Below are 25794 nucleotides of genomic sequence, written 5' to 3'. Positions count from 1 at the left end.
TATTTTCCTTTGAGGTAAAAATTGAGGTATATTTAATGTAATAAGTAAATCCTCTCATAAAATTTACTGAAACTAATATTCTTCATTGTCCGTCATATTATGATTCCAAACAGTTTAAATCAACTGAAACATTAAATAAAATAGTAAGGTTAACCATGAGGTGTGGAAGAAATTAGAGATTACTTTGTAAAATGTTTTAAAAATTTCTCATGAAATATTGTGATTATTATGTTTGTACATAATGTAAAAAAAAATTCAATACATGAAATTCAACACATACTTTGTATTGCAAGTTATTAAACATATATTTTAAAAACACATGTGCGTATCTAAGTCGAATTGTTATGTAATACATGATGAACATTACCGATACAACTTCCCTTACAAATAACTTTCACCCAAAGATAAGGCCGCGGACAAATTAGGTATACACGCTGGTCGCACGAGGAGCTGAAATAAGTCATATAAGAAAGCCGTCCGGAGTAATTCTTTTCAAGCCAAAGCTAAAAGTAATGGATGTTGTTTGTCTAAAGCAGGCAGTGAAATGACATACAAGTTTACAGAATAGCCATATAAGATCTTTGACGCTTCTAATCCCGTCAGTGGACTGTACGCGAAGAACCAACTGCATCATGGCCCGCCGCCAGTTTTATACTTACGTATGAATACACTTGTAAACGTTGGTTTGTATATTGTGTGTTGTGTATGTTGCCGACATCGATAGGTATTCTTTGGCAGCTCGATTTGGATTCATTCGAACACGTTTGCGCTAAACACGACATATTTTTACATGAGAGTGACATCGCGCACTGAAAAAAGTTGCAGGTCTGTAACGCAACAGTGATACAAATATTACATAGTTCGAACATTTTCTGGAGCACGACATTCACTTTGGGTAATGCTAAGCTACTTGATAGGTACCCTTTACCCGCTTTAAAAGTGATAACTTAAAAAAAAAGTGTACATGAAAGCAGACTCAGCCATATGTTTATTGCTGTTGTATTTGTCATAAACCTACCCTACGTTCAATACGGCCTGTAAGTAGAACCATGTTTTTTTTACTTGTGTACAAGCTGTGGTTGTAAAGCGAATTTATATTCTTAGTTAACTAACGTCTATCATAACATATTTGGAATAAGGCTACCTTAATTTTTTTTCTAGATTGCTATATTGTTATATATATATATATATATATATATATATATATATATATATATATATATATATATATATAAAAGTATTACTTAAACGGAAATATCTGTTAATAAATATAAATAAAAAAAAGCATGAAATGTTAAGGATTATTTTTTTTCAACAACAAATAATTTATGGTTTAACTGCTTTGTGTACTATATAAAAACAGAACAAACTTTCAAAATTTCAAAATTTCTTTGATTATCCGTTATAGTTATGTTTGGTTTTAACTCATAAATATTTAAGTTGATTGCCAACGTCACGAATGTACAATAATTTATTTCACACCGCTCCGGGTTGCAGGTAAAGTAACAGGCGTGCAATTTGATCAGAAACGCGTTCTACTTATTCAGGCCCTTTAATTGGGCGTGACGGACCATGTGCCAAATATGTAACAATTATAAGTAGGTGAAGTATAAAAAAATAAAGAACTTGTATGAAAAATAATGCATCTAACAAAAATAATTTGCAAGGTTCTTTCGTGGATGTTGTAATGTGTGGGCAATATTTACTTAATTTTGGTTTTTGGATAAATTAATTGTGGTTTAAAATTTTTTTGTATAATTGCTGTAAAAAATTTATTTCCTGCCCTTATTAATTAATTGAGCTGTAGAAATAAGTTTATCTGAAAATTTACGTCATCTTTATTAAACATTGCCACTAATTATACTTTTTAACTTCAAAATGGTTTTTGAATTTTGTAATTAATAACGTACCATCCATAACTACATATGTGAGCGATCGGTCACTGACCTCATCTTCAATCCTCCTCGTGATTCCTGCGCCAGGAGGAACATTTACATAATTCTGACTAGCTTATTTAATATAGAACTTCCCTAGTTTTTATTTTTTATTTATCATTCCATGAACATTTTTAAAACAGTGCAGACAATCAGATATCTATCTAACCAAAAAGCATAGCAAAATGACATTTAGTTTTCAAAATACGATTTTTCTTTTAATTTAAGATACATTTTATACAAAACCTACATTTTTAAGTATCAAAACTTTTGTAAATAGTTAACCATTTGGTTAATACCAGTACAAAATTTTTCCTTGGCGTTGTAAGATGTGTAAAATCATTTTGGAAAACTAACATAATTTTAAAAAATATTGGGTAGTATAATAATTGTTTCTTGAATTTTTATTAAAAATAAAAGGAAAAACAATGAAGTGTATTTTCATGTTAAAAATTATATATAAATTTTGTCGAATTAGCTAGCGAGACTGTAAAGCCACCAATAAATAGTTTGTAGGCCAACTTTCAATGTGTTGATTGATTAGTTTCAATACTTTATTTCGTAATACATGATCTAGTATGGTAAGCTTTAGGATATTTGTAGTTTAAACAAAAGCAATGTTTTAGAGATACACGAATATAGTCACAGAGTAAGTCGAGCACATGGTACTGTGGCGAGGCACACTAAAAGCAATTCTGAGAATTTCTTTCGGTCACGGGATTATCTTTTACCGGTGCCGGTTGTGGGTTGTCTCCCTCTCACGCACGCACGCACACACAGGTAGCCTGACTCCCCTCCGGGAACGGGTTCCTCCACCCCGCTACCTGAGATGTGGCCTGCGAGCTGGCTTCGCCGAGCGGCAGCACGAGACGGTGGAAAACTTTCAGGATTTGCAGAAATTGTGGAAAAGATATCTCGGAATTCAAAGCGATGACTATATGTTTTAAATACATGAATTTCTTCAGAAACAAATTATCTTTTTTTCTAGACTTGTACTTTTTTTCTGTCATTCTCCTAAGCAGTATAAAATGGCCCCAAAGTTGGACAAGTTGGTGATTTTTTATTTCATATTTTGATAGAAAAAAACAAAAATGTAAAAGTATACAGACAATTCATGTATTATCTTCTCGTGGGTGAAAAATTTTCAGATTCGTAGTGTCGATTAATAAAGTCCCATCATTATTTTAAAAACATAGTGTTCCGCTAACTTCTGATGCTACTAGGGAGGCCCCTTAAGTATGGCACTAGTAAAATTTACTTGAATGATGGGGGGGAAAAAACAATACAATCACAAAAGTTTTTCTAAAAAAAAATATATATATGTATAAATAACAAATATGGTATGGCATAAAACCAACGAACAACAAAATTATAACATATTCTTACAAATATCCATTCTCACAAACATCAATTTTTTTTTCCAGACACATTCGCTGGGATTCATTTACAAACCGTCCAGTATTTTGCAGATTCACCACGAAGTAAAATTTCACTGTCTTGGTATAATGAAGCACTATCGAGATATCGCACAATTCTTAACAGCATCCAGAGATGACGTGTAGAACAATCATTTCTCAGAGTTCACATGTTCCCAGCCATTATATTGGCAACTGCTTTGTCAAAATGCCTGAAAGGAAAAAAATATATATTTCCACAAATACAAACACTTGTTCACACCTATAATAAAATTCTATAACTGACTTTAGTATGTAATTTTTATGTTCAACATTGCTCTGAAAGCTCCAGGAGATTATTAACAAAGAATATGGCACGTACATTAACAAATACTACTCACTTTGATGTTATGGGATCTCCAGGTATATAGAATGGATTGCACACCACATCTGTGTATAAAGTATGTAGTTTGCGAAACATCTGGAAAGAATGATAGACTTATTTCACAAGTTTTTAATATCAAGTGCATTAAAAAAAACAGATCTACTTAAAATTTCCATTATTCTTGAATGTACTTTTCAAATAGTCATTTTATTGGATATGTCATGCATCTTTCATTTCATATAAATGGATAAAATACACACATATACAAAGGAAATTCTTCTTGACTTTCATCATGCAGTTAAGCATTGTATTAGTTATTAAGAACCACATAAGAAACATCTTACCATCCTGACTTCGTTATCTCGGAGCAGCGTGTTGGAGCTCTCCACAACAATTATGAACTTAATCTTTGTGTTTGTCACGTAGCCAAAGCTGCAAGGCATTAAGGACAAACATTTACACGAGCTTCGAACACTGCTCCATTCAGCCTTGAGTAAATAACATGAATAGTTGCGAGTAGTCACAAGCATGATATAAAAAAAAGCATAAAAAAAAAGAGATAAATACACAGACTAAGTAACACATCATTACAGTAAATTCCCTATTATCTGCGCATGCTACGAAAAAATACAGCACATATGTAAATCTGTATTTTATTACAAGTGAGCAAATTTTAACTCTACTGACGAGTGTATTGTGTGCAGTATACAGTAAAATGCCACAGGCCTTCTCGGAACTCACTTCAGTAAGCTGGCATGCATTGCTGTTTTTGTCTCTGTCGCACTTTGTTTCTAGTCGTATGGTTGAACACTTTTATGTTTACATTATTGAAATGTATTGTATGTTTATTACTCAGTAAAATACTAAAATTTTAGCATCATTTAAAATTTTGTACCTTAATTGTAACTTTTACTGTACATAAACGTTTAGATTTTTAAGTCGAAATTAATGTTTCCATTTTTTGTTTCCCATTTTCGGCTCTTTTGCGGATTATCCACGATTTTCACTATCCGCGGTGGCCCTGCCACTTAATTTCGCGGATAATCGGGAGTGTACTGTGTATCCAATAACACACAAAAAAAACAATACACACTGGTCATAAACAGCGTCGCTATGCAAACACAACATGGACACAACACACAACACAGTTTCCGAACGTCCCTGGAAGGGGATGAAGCATGGATGTGAGGGGTGTTGAAGAGAGGGCAGCAGGGTTGAAAGATACATCTTGTGCTCCTCGGTGGAGTAGAGCAGTCCCAGGTACAGCTCCCGCACGTCCCCGCCGCCCTTGCCCGCCGCCGACAGCTTCTCCTCGACCACGTCCAGGGACGTGTGCACCCGGTAGTGGAACTGCAGCTCCGCGTCGGGGTCCAGGCACGACAGGAACTTGGGCGAGTTCTGCCAACACAGCCTCGCGTCACTCCCCGCAGCCCCCGAGGCGACCTGGCCTTCTGGCTACCGCTCCTTCCCGTGCCGGCAGACACGTTAGTTTCAACAACAAAAAAATTCGGGATAAATTCGTCACGAGATTTTTCAAAAAAATAATTTGCATCACGCAAATATGCAATTAAATTTAATTAAAGTTTGTAACACAACAAAACATCTTGCAATTATTTACCAACTATTATATTGACTTTTTCATTTTTTTTTTTATACTGTATACTGTACATCACTTTTAACTTAAAAAATTTCTAAATTTTTTTTCTTTTAATTTAAATTAACATTAAATTATACAATATAAAATAAATAAATAGATAAATACTGCACACATGTGCCTGCTACAGCACAGAGAGCGTATTATCCTCACCCCAGCGTGTCTTAGCATGGCGGCGGCCAACAGTGCAAAAACGATGTTGTGTTGTAATCAGTTAAGTTACAACCTTCAATTTTGTAAATATATGTTGTCAATCGAATGAAGGGAAATTTTCCACAAAATATGTGGTTAAATTTTTTCAGAAAATTTTCTTCAAACATTTTCCCATTCGAGTCTCTGCATTCTCCCTTTATCACCTTGAACAGCCTTACCAACCTTCCTACCCTACTCCTATACATTTGTAACTCTTAAACATTCTGTCACCAAAAGTTTAGTTTCTCAGAAAAAACAAAGCTTTTGGGCTGCAAACGTTTTGATACAGGAAACCAAATGCAATAAACCAAACCTGACATGTAGAGGTACAAACAAAAAACTTTTTCTTCCTGAAATTTAAATTATACATGCACTTTGCGTCTCTCTGAGATATAATACACGTCAATAAATTCACTATGCACATATACAAATAGGCTACACTAGAAACCAAATTGCTATCAACCTATGCCAAAAAAAATCTAGCGGCACAGTGCGACACCTCAATAATTTTTATAAGTTAATAATTTAATAATGTATTAATATTATATAGCAACCAAATTTTTTTCAATTCTATCAGAAAATTCCAAGCACTGAAAGTCTTTTTTTACAATAAATTTGTATGATAAAAAATGGTTTGCTAAAAGAAAAGAGAATAATTACTTCTAATATAAAGATGGTATAGTACATTTTAAATAAATACCTACAATGTTAATGCTGCACATACATACTACCATCAATTGGACTGGACAATTTGGTCACACAAAAATCATGAACTTGTCATGTATTGGTTTATAGTGTTTGGTACATATACACAAATCAGTAATTATTTTTGTACATTAAATTAATAATTAAATCATCTAAAAAAGACACAATATAAAAAATTTAATATTGCAAAACAAGTAAAAAAATTGATTAAAAATCAGTGTGTGTGTGGTTTTTTTTTTTTTTTTTTTTTTTTTGACCCTGCAGCTTTCTCTATCAGCCAGTGAGTGAAAAATGGCTATGGTTATTAACAATTAGGTCCATTAAAAAAGAAGTCAAACATTCAATATCTTGACAATTTCATATGACTGTACAATATGTATTTTTACCAAAGACATGAATTAAGTTTAGATCGAACTCTATTCTATTGAAGTATCACTTCAATTAGGCTTCCACCATGACCAGAAGACCTGCCCTTACTTCACTCATCCCCTCCCTTCAGCCTTCTGCCTGTGTCCTTTGCAGCTCCCACTTGCAATATTTCTCCCTCAAGCAAATTCCACTCCCTGCTCTCACCTGACATGAGCCCCACCACTCTCACTGGAGATTACAACCGTGATCTCTTCGTTCTCTATACTCACATCTGTGCACCCTAGTTCCCAGCTTTCCCCGGCCTCACCTCCCTTGTACAGCCTTACCAACCTTTCTACAATACATATCCCCTGTAACCTTTCCCACCCCAGCTCCATAGTCATCTCAAATGGCCCACGCATCTCACCCTCTTGATCTTTCCCTCTCCACCACATAGACATGACCTACCTCGTTGCTCTGCGCTGCATATTCTCCAGCTCCCTTACCTCAATCACTAGGCATGGTTCCCAAAACCCCACCGCACACTCTATCATCTGAATGACTAACGTGGAGTACAACTTTGCCTTTACCTTCCGTTCTGTACCCTGCACGGGCCTGCCAAGCAGCCCGGGGACTAGTATACATCGCGATCCCATAATACTAAAGATTAGGACATTAATAAAACTGTGGGTTGGAAATAAGGTTGATTTAAAACATTTCTTTTTTCACTTCCTTCAATTAGATTTACAGATACTAAAAATAAATTCTAAAAATTACTTTTTTTTTTTCCAAACATAACCTCGTTATTACTTACATCTTTTCCTATTACAGCTATACAAACAGCCATTATCACGCAGTCTTAAAACTTTCGTACGTATTTCCACTACAGAAAGGCCATATTAATAATGAAATGGTTACGAAGAAACAATATACTCAATTTAAAATCTTGCGAAGCAAATAAACAATTTTGATTGAAAAAAAAAATCCTTTTTTAAATGTTATGTTTTATGGCCTAAATCTTTCTTTAATGGCCAGAAGAAGAAACGTTTGATGAGTGGGACCATAGAAGGGAGATATAGAAGTATGGTTATTACGGTGGATAAAGAAATCATGTTTAGCACATGTAACGCTTTCTGTTGGGTGGGCCTATAACTACTTCAAATAAACTTTGGGCGGGAGGTTTAAAACTAAAGTTTTAGTTTTATAGCTTTATAATGATAATTCAACTATTCGATGACTAATAGCTTAGTAAAATACAATTAATTAATACTGGTTTGTAATAAAAAAGGCATATTCTATATAAATGAGTGGGAGATGCAGTGTTTATGGTATGCCATATCATAAAATTTATGGCTTACAAAATTAACTGAAATAATTTTTTCACTAGTTTGTTTACCTGATAGCTGATATATTAATTCCCACAAACAGCGTAGCTATGTCAGTAGTACATTATGGAATTACTATCTAGCAGGTAGGCCCAAAACTACTTGGCAATTAGTGTTTCTCCCCCAGTTATGCCAAGGCAATCTGGATACTGTTGTGAAAAATCTATTTTTGCTGTTTCAAGTCTCTGATGTAGATATCTCATCCAACAGGCAAGTGCTACATTATGTCAGCTATATCTGCAAATCTCACGCAAGTAAAATTGTTTGCGACTAAGCTGTCAGCAAGTTTCACAGATGGAAAATTTTTTGTGACCAAAGCATTTCTGTCAAAATAGTAAACTTTTATATTTTCTCATCTCATAAATAATTTTAATTGGCTATAGGATTAGATCAAATAGCATCCCATATTGAGTAGTTTTGTAGTTTTATTAAAATCACTCGGTGGTCTCCAGGTATGTTATCAAGTGCAACTAGTCAAGTTACTTTTCAATACAAACTGTTTTAATTATCTCTGAGCTACATAATGCATCTGAACCCTGAATCTAGATTATTAATAATTTTTCCAAATTTTGATGCATGTTTTGACCTACTGCTGAGATTGCATGATGGGTCTGTGTGCTGTTTTGCAGTACACAGTGGTGTTTAAGAATGAGCTAGTGGAAATGCAGCAGCTAGGTGGGTGAAGATGGAGAGGATGACAAGTTAAGGCACAATTCTAGCCCAGCAGTGCTAATTAAGGAAATAGGGTGGGAGAGAGGTAGAAGGCAAACTGAAGTTAATTAGGATGCACCAGGTATTGGGTGGGATAGGAATATGGGGAAGTATGGGCCACAGTGTACAGAAGAAAAATATTAAAGTATAAGTGAGAACTCCAGAAAAGTCTTTAGAAAGAAGACCCAAAGGGGGAAAAACTCGCTGGACATAAGAATCCGGAATGAATAACTTAACTAGGAGTGTATGTTGATAAATTCAGGAATGAATAACTTAACTATGAGGGTATGTTGATAATAAATTCAGGAGGAAGGTACAAGGAAAGAAGGGGGATTTATCTTGAGAGAACTCTCTCGTAATGAAAACAATATGAATACATATTATTTTGAATTAACCTCACATCAGGTACTTGCGCTTCAAATATTTCTGGATCCAAAGTAGTTGAGCAGTCAAAAATAACGGAGTTCTTATCTAGGCAATCACATTTTGATTCATAGATGTGTATTCCAAAATGTTCCGAAAGCGTGAAATGTGGCCGACATTACCTTTAGTAGATGGGTTTACTCAGAGTTCCCCATTTCCCTCGCACATTCGTTCCATCACTGCTAGTTTCTCATCTGTTCATCCTGCCCCACTGTTGTCAAGACGTTAATACATTGTTCATAAATTCAAATAATTGTCAGTTTTGCATTAGATTTTATTCCAGTTATGAAGCCAAGCTGTCTTTTCAAAGACTTGGGGTAATGTGCATGCACTGGTAGGTATATGTCAAGACTTTATCCATACACACAATTGCTAAGTAGAAAGCGCAGCTGAGTTGTGCTGCATAAATTTACGTAATTTTATTCTTTGTTGGTATATTTCATTATTGTTGGAAGTGTTTTTCCTTGAAACCAAATTTATTTAAAGCTTGACAAAACAATGTATTTCTTGAGATGAAACAAAGTTCAACTGTATATTATTTTCTCTATAAGGTTCAGGGCTGCCGATAAAGGAAGGCACAATGGACCAAAATCTCTTAGGCCCACGCACCATTCGTGATAATTTTTAATGCATGTGTTTATAGTGATGGAATAGAAAATTATAAATCTATTGCTAATAGAATACATTGGAAATCTTACAAATTATGCAATATGCTCACATCACATTTCAGCTATAGTCATGGTAACATTTGCAAGTATTATTATTAATTTTTTTTTTACTTTATGTAATGGGGAGAGGTTCAACCAAATTATTTGCCCCCGGGCCCTTTTTTTCTCTTGACAGTCCTGACTTTAAAAAATGAAGTAAGTTTATTTACTTGAATATAATGCTATGATTTTTACCAAAACTGTGGGAACTAGAAGTGGGATTCGCATTGTAATCGCAAATTTGTATCATGTCCTTGGGAACAGCTTTGTTGAAAAACTACAAGCTGTGCCTCTTTAATGTGGCACATATTCCACTTAAGACAGCTGTTAACTACCACCTCCTGAACCTATACTTAATTAAAAAACTACATGCTGCCTGTAAACTGCATCACTTACGCCTCTGCACAAGTGCGACAGATGAAGAGACAAGAAGGGGGTGCAAATGGACTGGAAAAATTTAAACCTTTTTTGTAAGAAATAAGTCACATATTGCTTCATTTATTAAGTATTACATTCTCATATACACCTATATTACAAATTATTTACAGTCGCATGTCAACACTAATAGTCATCTAACTCCTATTTTAGAATTAAAATGCAAAATCAAAGTGATGAAACTTAAACTATCATAAAAATACTTTTCCACAGGCTACCAACTCACATGTCACATTACACCATGCACAAATAGGACAGGATGATATTCACCACATATATTCCTAAAAACACAAACACTATGTAAAACTAATTAATAAATCACATACATCAATATCACTGACAATTTAGTTTTACTTAAAATCCAAAAATTTTTAATTCACCACTTGCCATACCAAAAACATTAAAATGTCTGCAAAATAAAATACAGTTAAAAGATCTTATAAGTAAATTTTAGAAAATTTGTAAACATAGCTCAGCACAGAGCAAATCTTTTGAAAAATGAATTTGAATGTTTCAGCCCAACCATAGGTTTACCAACTGTGTAACACAACACTTTATGATTAATCTTATACGATTGTATTTTGACTACAATTAGCGACTACCAACACATTATGACATACCAACCTTTATACCATAATTATAAAACTTCAAATGAAAAAAAAGAAATAGAACTACTTGGCTACAGAAATTATAACTTCAAAAAGGTGTGGTGAGGTAAGCCGAATTACTGTATGGATAAGTTGTGAAAATCACGATAACTCAAGCCAATGCATAATTTAATAAAAAGCTGAAAGGTAATGGTGTGGTACCACTATTCAGTACTTCAACTTTCAGCTTCTACACCTAGTTAGCCAGTCTCCCTATGGGGTCATTGACCCATATCTGTGGTATCGCAGGGTTTGTAAGCATGTGAAGTGTGGTCGTACGAGTGTGTGAAAAGTCAAGATGGACCTAGACTGTAAACTGGCTCAGGAAGCCAGAGGGAGAGGAGAGGTAACAGTCATGACGCTTAAATGTTTGTCAAGCAGTGAAGATTTAACCATCAAAAAAACCAACCCCTTAGAAAAAAAAGAAAATAAATTAAACAGACGTCATGAAGTGATACCTGTTTTGTTTCGTGAAAAAAAAAAAACGCAATATAAAAAAAATATCCCCAATCATTTGTAAAATTCATGGGCATTTCAAATTTTTGCCTGACCAGTTACAAGGGAAGTACATAATAACACGATGCAAAACAACACTATTCTATACCGTGGTTTTTTTTTTAAGGTTAACCTCAAATTAATTTTTTTCTTTCAGAATTATGAATTTTAATTTTTTTTTGGGAATACGTTACTTTAACAGTGTTAACGTTACTGTCTACGAGTGTGTGCCTAGCAGCCAGATGATGCCACCCGCTCGGCTTGCCGCGCAAGCTAGTTTCAGAGCCACTCATTATATTTGACTGGCATCGGAATGGTGCAATCTGGACAGGAAACTGAGCTTAGAGTTATTTCCCGTGGGAACAGTTCAGATATGTCTACCACCTTCTCGATGAACGATTTCCTAGCATAAATACCCCCGTTCGAAAAGCAAAGGAGAGAGAAGCCTGCTGATCGATTACACCGCTACCCGTGTACACCGTCAAAGAAGCTCGCCTGCAGTTATTGGTAAGCCCCGTCTCTGTTTTCATTCTCGCCGTAAAACATTGTACTCGTCCTGTGTGTTGCTACAAGGATGTGGACAAATTTCCGAGTCAACGAGGCTAGTGATAAATGATGTTCGTTTGGACAAAGAAATATTTTGGCCTAACGAGGTAACAAACTAATAGCAGTTGGCGTGTGCTGACAGCGTGGTTTGGAGCAGGCGAGTGGCCACGTGCATAGTGTATCCGATTTAAGACTTAACGGCCATATTGACAGTTTACGTGTTGTTACCTTGTTAAGAGATGCACAACCTCTTGCAGAAAACTTAGCAGTATATAACGAGTTGCCAAGAGTGCCGTAGTTTCAGCCCAAGGTTATGTATTGGTAGCGTCCTAGTTGCATGTTTTAAGACTAGGACAAGATTGTTGCAGTATCCGTCCTAGCGAGTCAGCGAGTCTGATCATTGCCTTCTGCCCTCCCAGAGTTACAATGCACAGCCCAGTCAGCAAGTCCAAGGGTCAAGAGTAAAGGGGCATAAGTCGACTTCACTTGCTGAGTAAAGCTGTCCTCGTTACGGTGACATCCCAGTACGTCACGACATCATCCACCAGACTTTGACCCATAAAAGACTACGGCAAGTTGCATCCCGAATGTCACCACATGCAGCGGTGGTTAATATCAGTCATTCTCTATAAATACATACAGAATACTCATGTACGCTACCAAATATGTACGCTCCTTTGTAGGACAATACCGCTGAATGGCTTATAATAAACTGCAACGTATTGTATTTGTCAATTGATATGGAGGACCAGTAACTTTTGTTATTTTTAATTTTTAGAAATTAGCTATGCAGTGGTCCCTGCTATCATAGTTATTTTATAAAGATTGTTGTCTAATAATATATGTTTAACACATATTTTAGAGTGTATTTAGAAATGTTTATATTATATTTATTTTAGCCCCATGTGATATTTTGAATGTAAATAGAGGGCCAAATAGCCTCATCGTTATCCATTGCTTCTTTTTTTATTGGCTTGTGCAATTGTTATATTTTGCTAACAAGTAATACAAGTAAGAGATTAATCATGTTCAGTAATCGTGACAGAATAGGTTATATCATCATAACAGTGCCTTGTGCATTTGCATGGAATAGAGATATTTAGCTACGCATCATGCAACTGCTTCTTTAAGACTGATGTGTACACGTGTTTTAAGGCTCTCTACTAACTGATAAATAATTGTTTGCCCGCAGAATACTGATGCATGGAATTGAGGAGTCCGAAGATTTTCATAACACGGCATATCACTCACATTCCACAGATATTTATTATTAACGTCTGTTTGTAAAGGGTTGTGATATTCTTAATAAACAAGTTTTTGTTACCTCTAAGCACTTTGTACACATTCTCTGCCATTTTTACCCTCTTGTGCCTCACTCCTGTTATTTTTTGATAAGAAGAGGGGTAACAAGGTAAAAAAATTATATAGACTAATGTAGTTTGATTCAAATATAGAATATTCACTATCTACTTGGAAAACACATTTGTAGAAAATCTTTTATACAACATTATACAAAACTGCGAAGCTGATAGCATTTTTTATTTATAATACAAATTTTTAGGATCAAAATTTAAAATTATTAAATTTAAAAATACTGAAGTTAAAAGTTTAAAATGTGAGGCTGGCCACTTTTTAGCTCATTTCAAAGTCATTTCGAGTTGTCAATTCTATATTTAATAGATAATTTTAGTTTGAATTTTATGGCAAAACTGAAAATTGAGCCATATCCAAGTGTGTTTTACATTCCACATCATCTTATAACAGAGACTGTAAAATGTTCATGGTCATCTTATGTTGAAGGTCACCTTATATTCAAGGTCATTTTATATTCAATGTCACCTTGTATTTGAGGTTATGTTACATTCAATTTCTTTCTATTTTTGCACATATCTTACATTTTTGAGGTCATCCTGCAGGACTAATGCTTACCATGCTTAAAATTTAAAAAAATTACAAGATTAGCTATAATATTACACTTTTTTTAATTATAAAAAAATGTCATACAATAAATTCATATTAACCAATCAAACATTCGTTAGACACACAAATATTTGTTTAGTTCATAAAATTTTTGTTTAATTGACTTTCAACAAAAGTTTTTTTGTTTTTTTTTAATTAAAAGTGAAAATTAACAATTTTAATGTCTTGTTATTGACTGCTTTACTGAATATTTGCACAATCCTGCCAGTTACAACATTCCTAACTACTGCACGTGTTTTTGCAAGTTTCCCAAAGACATGTGGCTCCCTTGAGCTATCCACAAAATTTATTTCTTAACTGGCATCTCGCGAACATGCAAAATAGTCTGGTTTCTGATGACAGGGTGTTTACTTGAAATGACAGTATATGCTCAATGAAAACAAACTTGACAGACTTCCAGTAGCAGGCTTTAAAACACAGCTGGCACAAGAAACATTCAAGAATGTATATGCAACTTTGTATTACTGATGCTAAGCATGCTCAACAGATTGCTTATAGATTAACTTAACTTACAGAACTTCTCACTGTATAATAGATTACATTACACTTATGAAAAAAAATGGCAATATGACCAAACATACACATTACAGTTCTTGAAACATTAAGTGCAGTTTATAAAATGTGAAAACAAAATAACATCACATTTAGTAAAATATGAGAACTGATATAAAAAAAAAAAGAACAATACAGTATAGTGAAGTACGATTGATTACACAAATTATGTTTATCACATTCAATGTGTGATTACGGACATCACATAAAAATATAACAGGTGGAAAATTGTTCAACAATTTTTCACAAAAACTAACACATGAACCACTAATATTTGCCATCCATTGGCAAGTAAAAACAGTAAATATTCTAAAGCTCTTAATACTTTGAAAGATAATAAAGGAAATGAAAAAAATTACAGGCTCTCAAACATGACATTAAAACCAAGACATTAGAAAAATTAAATCAATGATACACTTGATTTGACAGCATATTTAAGAATATATTTGTATCAAATAGTTTAAATTGTGAATTTTAAACTTGTTACTTAATTTTTAGGAAGATTAATTTAATTCACTTAAAAAGCTTATTATTAAAATTAATAAAAATTAATCTATTACACTCTACCATTTCTACACACACACACACACAACTGAATTTAACTCAATAAGAATAACAAACACTGAACTAATCTAAAATATGAAATGGTATAAGTAGTTTCTGCAGAGAAATGATACAATGTACCAAGTTCAGAATTATATTTTTCCTGAATTATTCCACCAATAATGTAGCAAACCTATATGTTACTAAACAATTATTTACATTACAATAATCTGGCACCAAAATAGTTTACCATCAAAAATTTGCATAACAACTTAAAATAATGGTGAAATAAATGCAATTTTCAATATAAGTTATACCATCAATTCAAAAGCAAATATTGACAAAATAATAATAATTTAAATTCCAAAAATCAGCTCTGCATAACTTATGAAAAACAAAATCTTTACAAAATAATATACTAGGATTCCATTCACATTTTTAGTGGCTTATGTACTTCTCTTCCACTAAAAATACTTGTGAGAAGGATAATGTAAAAAACAAAACAAACATTTTTTATACATTACTTTCAGAAGTAAGTAAATAAACTACAGAAGGAGGATTAAGTGTTGTGAGGAAAGAGAGTGGCAGGAAAAGAAAGAATGAGTAGAGGGAAAAAAAGTTTAGGCAGTGAAAACAAGTAGGTAAACCTTGCTGTTTTAGCTTACCATTTGTATGGGTAAATTTTCATTCCAATTATGAATCAAATTTTTTTGGTATGACAGGGCATAGCAAGGAATAATGTTGACATATGCGAATGCTACAATTTGTTGTATGGCACATTTTTTGGGCAAACAGATTTTATTCAGTAACCTACCCTGTGAAAACAATTGTTTGAAGAAACGAAGCAAAAAGAAAATAACTGTTGGTGAACATTAGCAATTTCATCCAATACATGCAGTTATTAATACCATTTGGTAGAAAATCATAGGATTCTAACAATATTGGAGTTAAAAAACTTCTAATTGTGCAACATAACTAATTTACTTCACAAATTTTAAGATAAAAGTACATATTGAAAATGTTTATATTATTATACTAATTCACTTGTGTTCTGCAGTCACATAATACATAACCAAAAACTACAATTTTCTTTTCAAATATGAAAAATCACCATGTCATTGCTTGACTAGTTTAGTTGGTACCATCCATGTCATTTTCATGAAAACCTTGCTGTTTAAAACCTATGGCAGTAAGAGTGTGAGTGAATACTGCACAGCTATGAGTGTGTACCCTGTATTAATATTAAGTTCGTAAAGAAAGGGTGCAAAAAAATTCAATATGCTTTAGACTGCTAGTATACATTCATTATAAATTAACTCATTTGGCACAATTTACAAGTTTAACAACTGCTACTGAGACAAGTGCATTAACACACTCTCTCCTAAACACTTAACTGAAAATAATCCACACTTTGTGCTGTGAATAATTTAATAGTGAGCTGTGAGTACTGATGTAGTGTTATGGAAATATAGTAGTAATGTTTCTGTTGAAGAAACATGAAAAATTTAGTTACGTATTTATATATCACGAGGAATGGCAGAGTATACAATTATTATTAAGTACTAAGAGTAATACGAGACCTCAGCATAAACATGAAAAAAAGTGCACATTCTCTATTTACTAGTAGTGCAGATAACTAACTTGGAAACGGTACAGGGTCATTATGAATGGATGGGCAATAGCATATTGTAACAATAGCGGCCGGGCTTTTCGCAGCTATCGAAATGATAATGAATTTTCTACAAAAAAAAATTTAAGTTGACCGTGGTAAACTGTATAAAGTATCCATTAACCCTTCAGTCTTAATGAAGAAATTTTGTGTGCTAAAACCCAAATTTTCCCTAGTTTGTTTTCTACTGCGCAAAAAGGGCAATTTCAATTCATCGTAGATCCAAATTGCATATTTAATATTTTACTTGCAGTACTTTATGAGTAAATAAAAACTGTATTGACTTATTTTCATTAACACCATAAAAATATTTTTCAACAGCTAAACTTTTCAAACTGCAACAAGCTGAAATTTTGAATGTCTATTAATGTAAATTAAATGATTTTGTCCTTCAAGATATACAAGCACTTTAAATTTGTGCTTTCTTTTGTTAATGACAGTCACTAAACTATAGTGTACTTTCATCAAATAAAATACACTTAAACATACACACCTTATACCTTTGCAAGGATACAAATTATTTTAAGAGAATACTCATAATTTCACATTAGTACTTCCAAAACTCATTTTGAAAGTTCACATTACATAGTCAATGTACACATTATTTCATTTAAATGTTTAAACAGAAATTCATTCTGCTTACATTTGTGATTATCTACGATACTATGAATGCCAGCACTAACATATTACCTAATTTTATAACACATATTATACATAAATATCAAAAATCTTTACTATAAAGTATTAACAACTAATCATCAACTACTTTTCAAACACATAAATACGCACTCATTTCTCCCATGAAAATGCAAAGACACTAACAACAAAATGGCACAATAAAGTATACTTGACCAAAATAAAAACTGGTTTTCATTTAAACAGGTTATGAATTACACACATACATACAAAGATTAATTCAATAAAATCATAACAAAGGTTGTAAAAGTGCTAAAAGTGATTTTACTAGGGATGGGATTTTCGAATCTTGGATTCGTCGAATATACCGAATCCTATGGATTCGAGGATTCGTAGGATCCGAGGTGGGATTCGAGGTGGGATTCGAGGTGGGTTTTTAAGAGTTTTAGGTAGTAATTGATAATTGTAGTGCTGGGCGAAGTTTGAAAATTTCGAACCGAACCGAACCCTTGCGTTCGGTTCGGTTCGAAACCTCTTAAAATATATTCGAAAAACCGAACGATCGTTTAAAAAAAAATACGTTTTTCTAATTTTCTAACCCCCATTTGAGACCATTCACAAAACAGCTCAACAAAATTCTATTACTTGTAATATTCCGACTTTTATCGCATAATCGTCGCCTCAACAGTTTCAAGCGCAGACAAAATAAAAATAAAATTATTAATCGTCGCATAACTCGCATAGCATTTTTTCATATGGGCGCGCTTTGTTTTTTGATTACTTTAGAGAATTTTGTATGCATTTGTCGTACTACGTAATATAAACTATCGTACAAATGCCAAAGGTATTGTATATTATACCTTTAACTATAGTGCGTATACGAGAAGTGTTGTAAAATCACCAAACATTGCGTACCCCATACGTTAAACTAAAGCGCATGTACGAGAACTCTCGTATTTCGGCAAAACTAACGTGATCAAGTTAACACAAGACAAATGCGGTAGGAAATGATTACGTAAATTACGTATTTTAAATTACTGGGATGTATTTATTTTCTTTGGCCTTTTTTGGTTATAACAGTCAGGTAATGAAAATATTAATTTAATCTTGTGTATTAAAAGTACTGGTCCAGTAAATGTTACAGTACGGTACTAAGTTGACTAGCGTAGTCGCGGCAGCCATCATTATTTCTCGTGTTTTCTTTTTTCCGACGCAAATTTCTATAACCACACTTTTTACGTTACGTTTACAATATTATTGTTCTTGAGGTGATTTGCGATGAGCAGGCTAACGTCGTTTAAGTTTTCCAAATGGAGAAAAGATAATGACGACCCGGATGACCCAGAACCACCCCAAAAAAACCGTCTAAAGTTTCTTCTAACGAGCAGCATTCTTCTAAGAAAACAGCAACTGCAGACAGCGGGTTTTGTAATGTAGATAGGTAACTTAATTCACATTCGCCTTTTTTTGATGTCCTATTAAAAAGTTTTACTTATTAAAAATGTTAGGTTATGTCTACCACAAACATATGTAGATAGGTAACTTAATTCACATTCGTCTTTTTTTTATGTCCTATTAAAAAGTTTTACTTATTAAAAATGTTAGGTTATGTCTACCACAAAAATATGTTATGTGGCCTTATGCTGAATGTTCGTCATCTTTATCATATTTTTTTTAAATGAAGGTTAGTGTACACTTAAAAAGGAATATAGTCTTTTTGAAATTTAGATGTAACTTCTTCACGAATTAAAAGTTGGTATATATATAAGCTAAGCTATATAATGTTTTAATTTTACATATGGCTGGAGAATCTTTCTCACCACTCAGTTAAAGACCAAAATGCTGGTCATCGGTTCATTTTAATTGAAAACAATTATTTCTGTATGAGGTTCGTCCAGCTCTAGAAAATTGTAGGTATACCTAAACTATATTATAAAGGTAACGGAAATGGCACAAACATAAGATAAACTACGCTGCATTTTGTCAATTAGCATAACTACTCTATCATTTCCAACTTTCAATAATATAACATTGCAGAAAAAAACGTAACTTTTTTTAAATGGTGTCTGTTATACAAACGTATTTTATTGAAAACATAGGAAGGATTAATTTAACAGAGAATTAGACAGATGCAAACTTACGTGTGTGGTTTTTGAGGTTATTTGTCTCTATTTTATATCAGGTGCATACACTATGCACTTATTTTATAATTTTATAAATACACATGTGATTTTTTTTTAATACATAGGCCTATGTAATTTTTTAAAATAAATGTGTGATTTTTTTTAATAACATGTGGTGAAGTTTAGTGTGGGACTGGGATTCGAGATTCGATGACAAACACTGAGGATTCGAACAAGGATTCGGATTCGACCAAAATGTGGATTCGTCCCATCCCTAGATTTTACTTGTAAATCGTATACTAGACTACTAGTCAAAAAAAATTATTATAAGTAAAGTCTGTTCCAATATTACTGTTAGTAAGGAAATTAATACTATGCTCTAGGCTGCTTCAACAGTAGTTACACTATCTTGTTTTCAAACTAAATAAAATCATGTTAAAAAAAAAAGCTACTTCCTTATGTTTTATGCATTTATTTACTCTATGAACAAGTATTTTCTCAAACACTGTTTCTTGCCACAGACTTTTTGCTGTTGCCAAATCACATCAATTTCTTTTAACAAAAGGAATTAAGTCAAATCTCAAATGTTAATGAATCGTTGCCTTGGGATAACTGAGTGCCCTAAATAATAAGAAATGAAATCAGATGCAAACAAAAAACATATCTGTGATGCTCAACTTTTCTTTAAGATAGCAATGTTGTACATAAATATAAAATTAAGTGCACACCACAAAGTTGTTTAAGTTTAAACATTTTACATTGGTACATGTGACAAGAGAATCTGTGTTCTGGTGCAGCAGTTTGGGAGCTATAGCGCTATAGGTATTCTGTTCACGGGGTGAAAAATGAGGAAATGGAACAGACCTACTTGTAACATGTAATTTATTCTCCCTTTAAACCAGTTTAAGTTAGAGCCATGCTTCGTACAAACTACGTATTAACATTACATCCCACTCATGGTTTTCACTCAAGGTGAACTACAAGAGCCCTCGGATGCACAATAAATTAAATTTTGATGGAAAAAATATTTTTTTTTGCATGCCCTTGGTCAGTGAAATGATTGAAAATGTGTGTTGACACTTAAGTGTCAGACACCACTAACAAAATATTAAAAAAAAAATTACTTATGACAAGTAAAACATATTCATGAAATGTCTAAGATACATGTATTTTTTTATAAATATAATTTTAGAACAAATATTGTAAAATCTCTCTTTAACAAGCAGAAATGAACCTCTTTTAGGTTTTGAACCAAAGTAACACACAACTTTAAATTGCACACAAACTCTTGAAACAAGTATTTTTGTTTAGTAACACCACTTAACAAAACACACACTAATATGTAAATGCTGAGGCAAGAATTAACAAAGAATCTCAAATACTTGTCACACAAGTAAGTACCTAACAGGACAAATGGACACACGGTGGTCTCCCCAGAAGCTGCTAGCCAGTAACCAGCCCGGCTGAATATTCAGTTGATCATCCACACACAGCAGTAGTTGAAAGAATGTAATAATTTAAAAAAAAAAAGTAATTGCAGAAATTTTTGCATCCCTTATTTTTCTGTGTCCATTCCAGACTTCCACACTAACATCCTTTAACTTGAAAAGTCAAGTATGTATATAGAGCACATATAAGAATGTTGCAGCGTCTATTCTTTTTTCAAGTGCAAATATTTACAATGATTCTATTTGTGTTTGGTAAATGTTACAAATATTTAAACACAATCATATTTTCAAGTAAAATTGTTGTATAGGTACAGATTTTATTTGATTAATTTTATTTATTTAATTAGACTTTTGTATAGATAATCATGTTCAAATTATTATTTGGTTTAGTTTATACTTACGATAGGAGAAAAGACTGCTAAATTGTATTTTGTAAGTTATGAAATTTTGTTTTTATTGATAAGTTAGGAATGTTAAAAATTACCAAAAATGGGACAGGAAGTTAAATAATTTGTAAAATGACATTTTTTGGGAGCACTTATGTCTGTATCGGGGCTAGAAAAAGAATAATTTCACATTGTACAAGAGTAAAAGAAACAGTATCACCAATTAGCTGAAGGTTTACTTATCTGACAACACTTCAAAGGTATTCCACTTTATTACAATATGTTACCATGTTACTATGCACCAGGCTGCTATCATTCACCATAATCCATAAAGCTAAGTTGCGAATCTCTGTATGTGAGGTCACCTCGTTACTGTATAGATCAGTTGTTCTCAAACGTTTGGAAGTCTGGTGCATTAAAAATAACTGTAGGTGCATCATATACAAACTTCTGACAAATATGTTATAAAAATTAAGTCAAATATTACAGAAAAAAAGAATGTGTTAAAAAAAAATGAAAAATCCTTTAAGTTTATTAAGACTTGTTTACAAAAAGGTAGAGAGACACTACAGCACCATTCTGTTCTAGGAAAACTTGTAGAGTCGTTCAAATAACACATAATAACGACTTGTTAAGAGTATATACATAATGAAATGGCATAAAAGAGTAACTATGTATATATTTATTTTTTATACCTGGACACATATTTCTCTGGATTACCACAGTGTTCACACTTTGAGAAACACTGGTATGGGTTAAACAGTTGGTAGCCGCCATTACTTCAAGGACCACACAGCTCTGGGGAGAACACCGGACACAGGCATCAAACATGATCTGAACACAGACGGCACATTCAATAGTTAACTGATCAATGTATTTTGGATGCCAGAAGCAATTCTCCCGCTCCAAACGCTCGAACAAAGAGCAGGACATGAGGAAGCAGCCACTCGCCCAAAAGGCTTTCCGAAACCACCACGCTCTGAATCTGTCGATTCCAGTCGTAACAGCGTAACCATTCTACGGCACAATTATAATTGGCCCTGCACTGCTTCAAACCGATAACTAATTAAGGTGAAAATGTTGAGGGCAGGAGCCATCGTTTGTCCTGTCAGCTGTCGGATGATAGATAAAGTTCTCTCACGACATGAACGCTACACTCCGACCTTCGAGGCGGGAAAGGAGGTACAAGCTTAGGAAGAGCTGCATTTGGAGAACCAGCTATCTCGACATTTCCGGAGACTGCCGCTACGACCAGCCACCACAGGAGACGGACGAAGAAGTAGTTCACGCCAGCCTCACAGCGAGTGTAAGGCCCTGCTACACCTGGCAGTCATTATTAATTAGGTATAAGTTTATCTTATGTGTATTTACTAATTCACACCACTTAGATTTACATTCAACAGCGTAAGAACGCTGATCACTCCAATGCATGGTCTACCTATGCTAAGTATGTCTGGACAGTTTTTCTGCAAGTGAAAATGCAAAATGCTGGATGCTACAACACAACTAAATCCTACAATTGAACTGATATTAACATTATTTTCTCCTTAGGTAGCAATCAAGAAAAATATGTTGTGTTAATACAAAAATTTTTTTTAAGAGTTTCTTGATAAAAAGATTTCTGGCTTAGCAATAATTAAATTAAGTGTGAAAGGTTTTGCAGCTTACCTAAAAAAAATACAAATAACTCAACCCATTCAGGTTTTCCAGGTTAACAGACCAGTTTTCAGTAATTTCCAATACTTCTTAAGAGTGTTTCACTAATACGTATGTTTTTTTACAACCATACTAGACAAACAACGATCATGACATCCTCAAACCATAAAAGTCATACTAAACTGAAGTGTCCATTTCACACCATCATGGACACGTCAAAAAATTCCACTAACTTAGTGAACACTCACACAGCAATGACAAAATCCACTCTCCAAAGTTTCTCTAGTAACGAACACAAAGTTCACAGACACATGAACCCCTTCTTCCAAACATTGCTTTCTTCCCTCCTCCGGCCGAGGGCATACTCGACACGGTGCCTGACAGGATCTCGGGAACATGTGGCGCACTTGCAGCGTCAGTGAGGCTGCAGAACCCGAGAGCTCACGTATTTAGTCTCCTGGTTATCATTGCTGCTGCAGAAATCGTGCAAAACTTGCAGGAGAAGATAAATACATAGTTGACTGCATGGCACATTTGTACTGAGGATTTCATTCGCAGCAGTTAACGGCAGATAACATTCACAAATCACACATATGTTTTCGTTCAAAGCTCTTAAAAATTCTTCACAAATAAACCTACTGCACTTTAGACAAAGACTCAAACTTTATACATAGTTAGTTTTCAACCAAAATTCTTTCGGTGAAGTTCATCCTGCACATTGCCTTGTGAAAAAGGCAAACAATCCCTGCATTTTTCTTTGCTGTGTTTCCACAAAAGTTTAACAACTTACCTAGGAAGAAAAACAATTTGCTGACACTTAATGTCAGTTTGTAATCAACAGTTTATGGCACTGTGTGTTTTCTGACCTCAACCTTCATATCTTGCTTGCACATGCGCCTTGGGGCACATTTTGCCTTAAATTCAGGCGTCTTCCTGGGGAGGAAAAAATACGAACAATTTTAGAAAAGTATTATTAACAATATTGTTGTTTATTTTTGCTTGCTATCATCCACATGTTTAAAAGTTTTGTGATTTCTTGGATACAAGAAAACACAGGACTATACAGAAATAACAAATTATTTTTATAAATTTTTAGCCCGGAATATTTGATGTTTTTTTGGACTAAAACCAAATACAATGTTACAGTTTGTCACACTAATATGTAATAAAGAAGCCTTTTCCTGGCCAAAATTTAAAATTTCCCAAAATTATTATTATTTTTTCAACAATTTACCTACTTGTAAATTTTCTGCAAGAAATAAATAAAACCCAGCCTCCACCATGATACAGACACCTACATGATCATCAAACTTAATTTAAAACAGAACCATGCATCCACCAATCTATAGTGTATGCATAACCATGCACTACAACACCACCTGAAAAAAAGAATTTAAGAGAGTCCTTCAGTACTTACCAGTGATAATGAACAAATTCATGTGTTCTCATGTTTCAAATACACTTATGTATAACACAAAACTCAGACACAAAATGTAACATATAAATCTTTAAATAATGCTGAGAATGATAAGTACATATATGCAAAATGTGTATTCAACTAATTTTTCTGGACACGATTCACAGGTAGTTACGCACCCGCTGCTAAAATTCGTTGCTGGAGCAGCTAACGTCGCTATTAAATCATTTGATTTTCAGAGCGGTCGGCTAAACTATGTATATACTGAAACAGCTCCGATAAAAGCTATAAATACTTTAAATAAAATTAGTTATGATATATTATTATACAAATGCAAAAGGCATATCTTATATGTACCTACGCAATAAGATTATATATAACTTTTTAGTAGGGCTTATGCCAAAAGACATAACTATGCCTTAACAGTATATATCAATTTTTATACGAACTTTTTTTTTTTTTTTTTTTTAGTAAAGGATACATAAGAATTTTATTTTTTTTAAAAATATTTTTTTCTTTAAACATACTTTTTTTTTAAGACTATTGTATTTCATGATGCCATGGTGGCCAAGCGGGAAAATGTGTACGCTTTAGTACGGACTAACATCAAAGTTAAGCTTGATCGAATGTTGTTGATACTTTGATTGGTGACGACTTTTATAAAACTAGAAAAAATATATAAATATAAATAAATAAATATATACACACACACAAAAACACACATGAACGAACCACGCTGATCCACCATCTTTTTGATGTTTCCGAGACTTAAGCGCAGACGCAGCACCGTAGTTACGCATTTCCAGTCCGTATTCCCGTAATTACTCCTACCACATGCATTATACCAAGAGCTAAGACGTTTACACGTCAAAAATAACACTTTTACTATCTGTGTGATGGCAGATCAACAATTTCCGTAACACCATCATTTTTTTCACAATCATGCCAATGTTTGTTTATTTGTAAGCCATGGCCATAGACTACTATAACCAGTGAAAACACAGCCGAAACAATGCTATCTTCTGCTGAGCGATGGCATCTTCATCGGTTCAAGCCATACTTTCCATGTCTCACAAATCTAACGTGTGTAGGCCTATATGCATGATGTTTACGTTGCTACTGAAAGATTGTGTTAATTCAGGTTAAGATCAATTTTACTACAAGTTTGGTATATAAATTTCGGAAGTTTGGATTATCAAGATCAATATGGACCACGTCGAAACCCAGCTGTTACAGGTTTGCTATAAGATATAAGAAATGACTTTGACTAGTGAACAATTGGAAGACGGTGTTACTTCAGAGAATCGTTAACAGCCTCAGAACAAAGTTCCGGAGCTAGAGTGGTCTACCGCTGCTGTAGAAGGTATTCAGCGCTCCAGGAGTTATCGTGCCCTGTTTCGAAACCTCTGCGTATTTCAGTACT

At 33.6% G+C, this 25794-nt stretch overlaps 2 protein-coding genes across 2 annotated transcripts in view; both read right to left on the bottom strand.

Moving 5' to 3' along the window:
- Window positions 1-3231: 3231 nt before the first annotated feature.
- Window positions 3232-7656, bottom strand: LOC134528400 (trafficking protein particle complex subunit 2-like protein). The gene is made up of 5 exons (XM_063361999.1): window positions 7427-7656; window positions 4939-5111; window positions 4058-4145; window positions 3730-3809; window positions 3232-3561 (listed from the first exon to the last, which is right to left on the bottom strand). Exons 1-5 carry the CDS (start codon window positions 7457-7459, stop codon window positions 3516-3518), a joined length of 420 nt encoding a protein of 139 aa, XP_063218069.1. The 5' UTR covers window positions 7460-7656; the 3' UTR covers window positions 3232-3515.
- A 3803-nt stretch (window positions 7657-11459) lies between these two features.
- Window positions 11460-25794, bottom strand: part of LOC134528398 (activin receptor type-1) — a 42403-nt gene continuing 28068 nt past the window's right edge. Inside the window, exon 10 of the mRNA XM_063361997.1 lies at window positions 11460-23887. The gene's annotated coding sequence lies outside the window, so the exon portion shown is untranslated. The remainder of the gene's footprint in view (window positions 23888-25794) is intronic.

Source organism: Bacillus rossius, chromosome 1 (genome assembly GCF_032445375.1).
Source record: "Bacillus rossius redtenbacheri isolate Brsri chromosome 1, Brsri_v3, whole genome shotgun sequence".
In the NCBI taxonomy this organism is placed as follows: domain Eukaryota; kingdom Metazoa; phylum Arthropoda; class Insecta; order Phasmatodea; family Bacillidae; genus Bacillus; species Bacillus rossius.
The sequence above is the reverse complement of the archived record's forward strand: the minus strand, read 5'-3'. Positions and strand labels throughout refer to the sequence as shown.

What these genes read in the sequence shown, in the direction of transcription:
- LOC134528400 (XM_063361999.1), bottom strand. Translation starts at nt 7,459, where the DNA reads ATGGCTGTTTGTATAGCTGTAATAGGAAAAGAT. An exon ending in GAGATAACGAAGTCAGGATG is followed by an intron (nt 3,810 to 4,057) that starts GTAAGATGTTTC and finishes CATTCTTTCCAG; the next exon opens with ATGTTTCGCAAACTACATAC. An exon ending in GGAGATCCCATAACATCAAA is followed by an intron (nt 3,562 to 3,729) that starts GTGAGTAGTATT and finishes TTTTCCTTTCAG; the next exon opens with GCATTTTGACAAAGCAGTTG.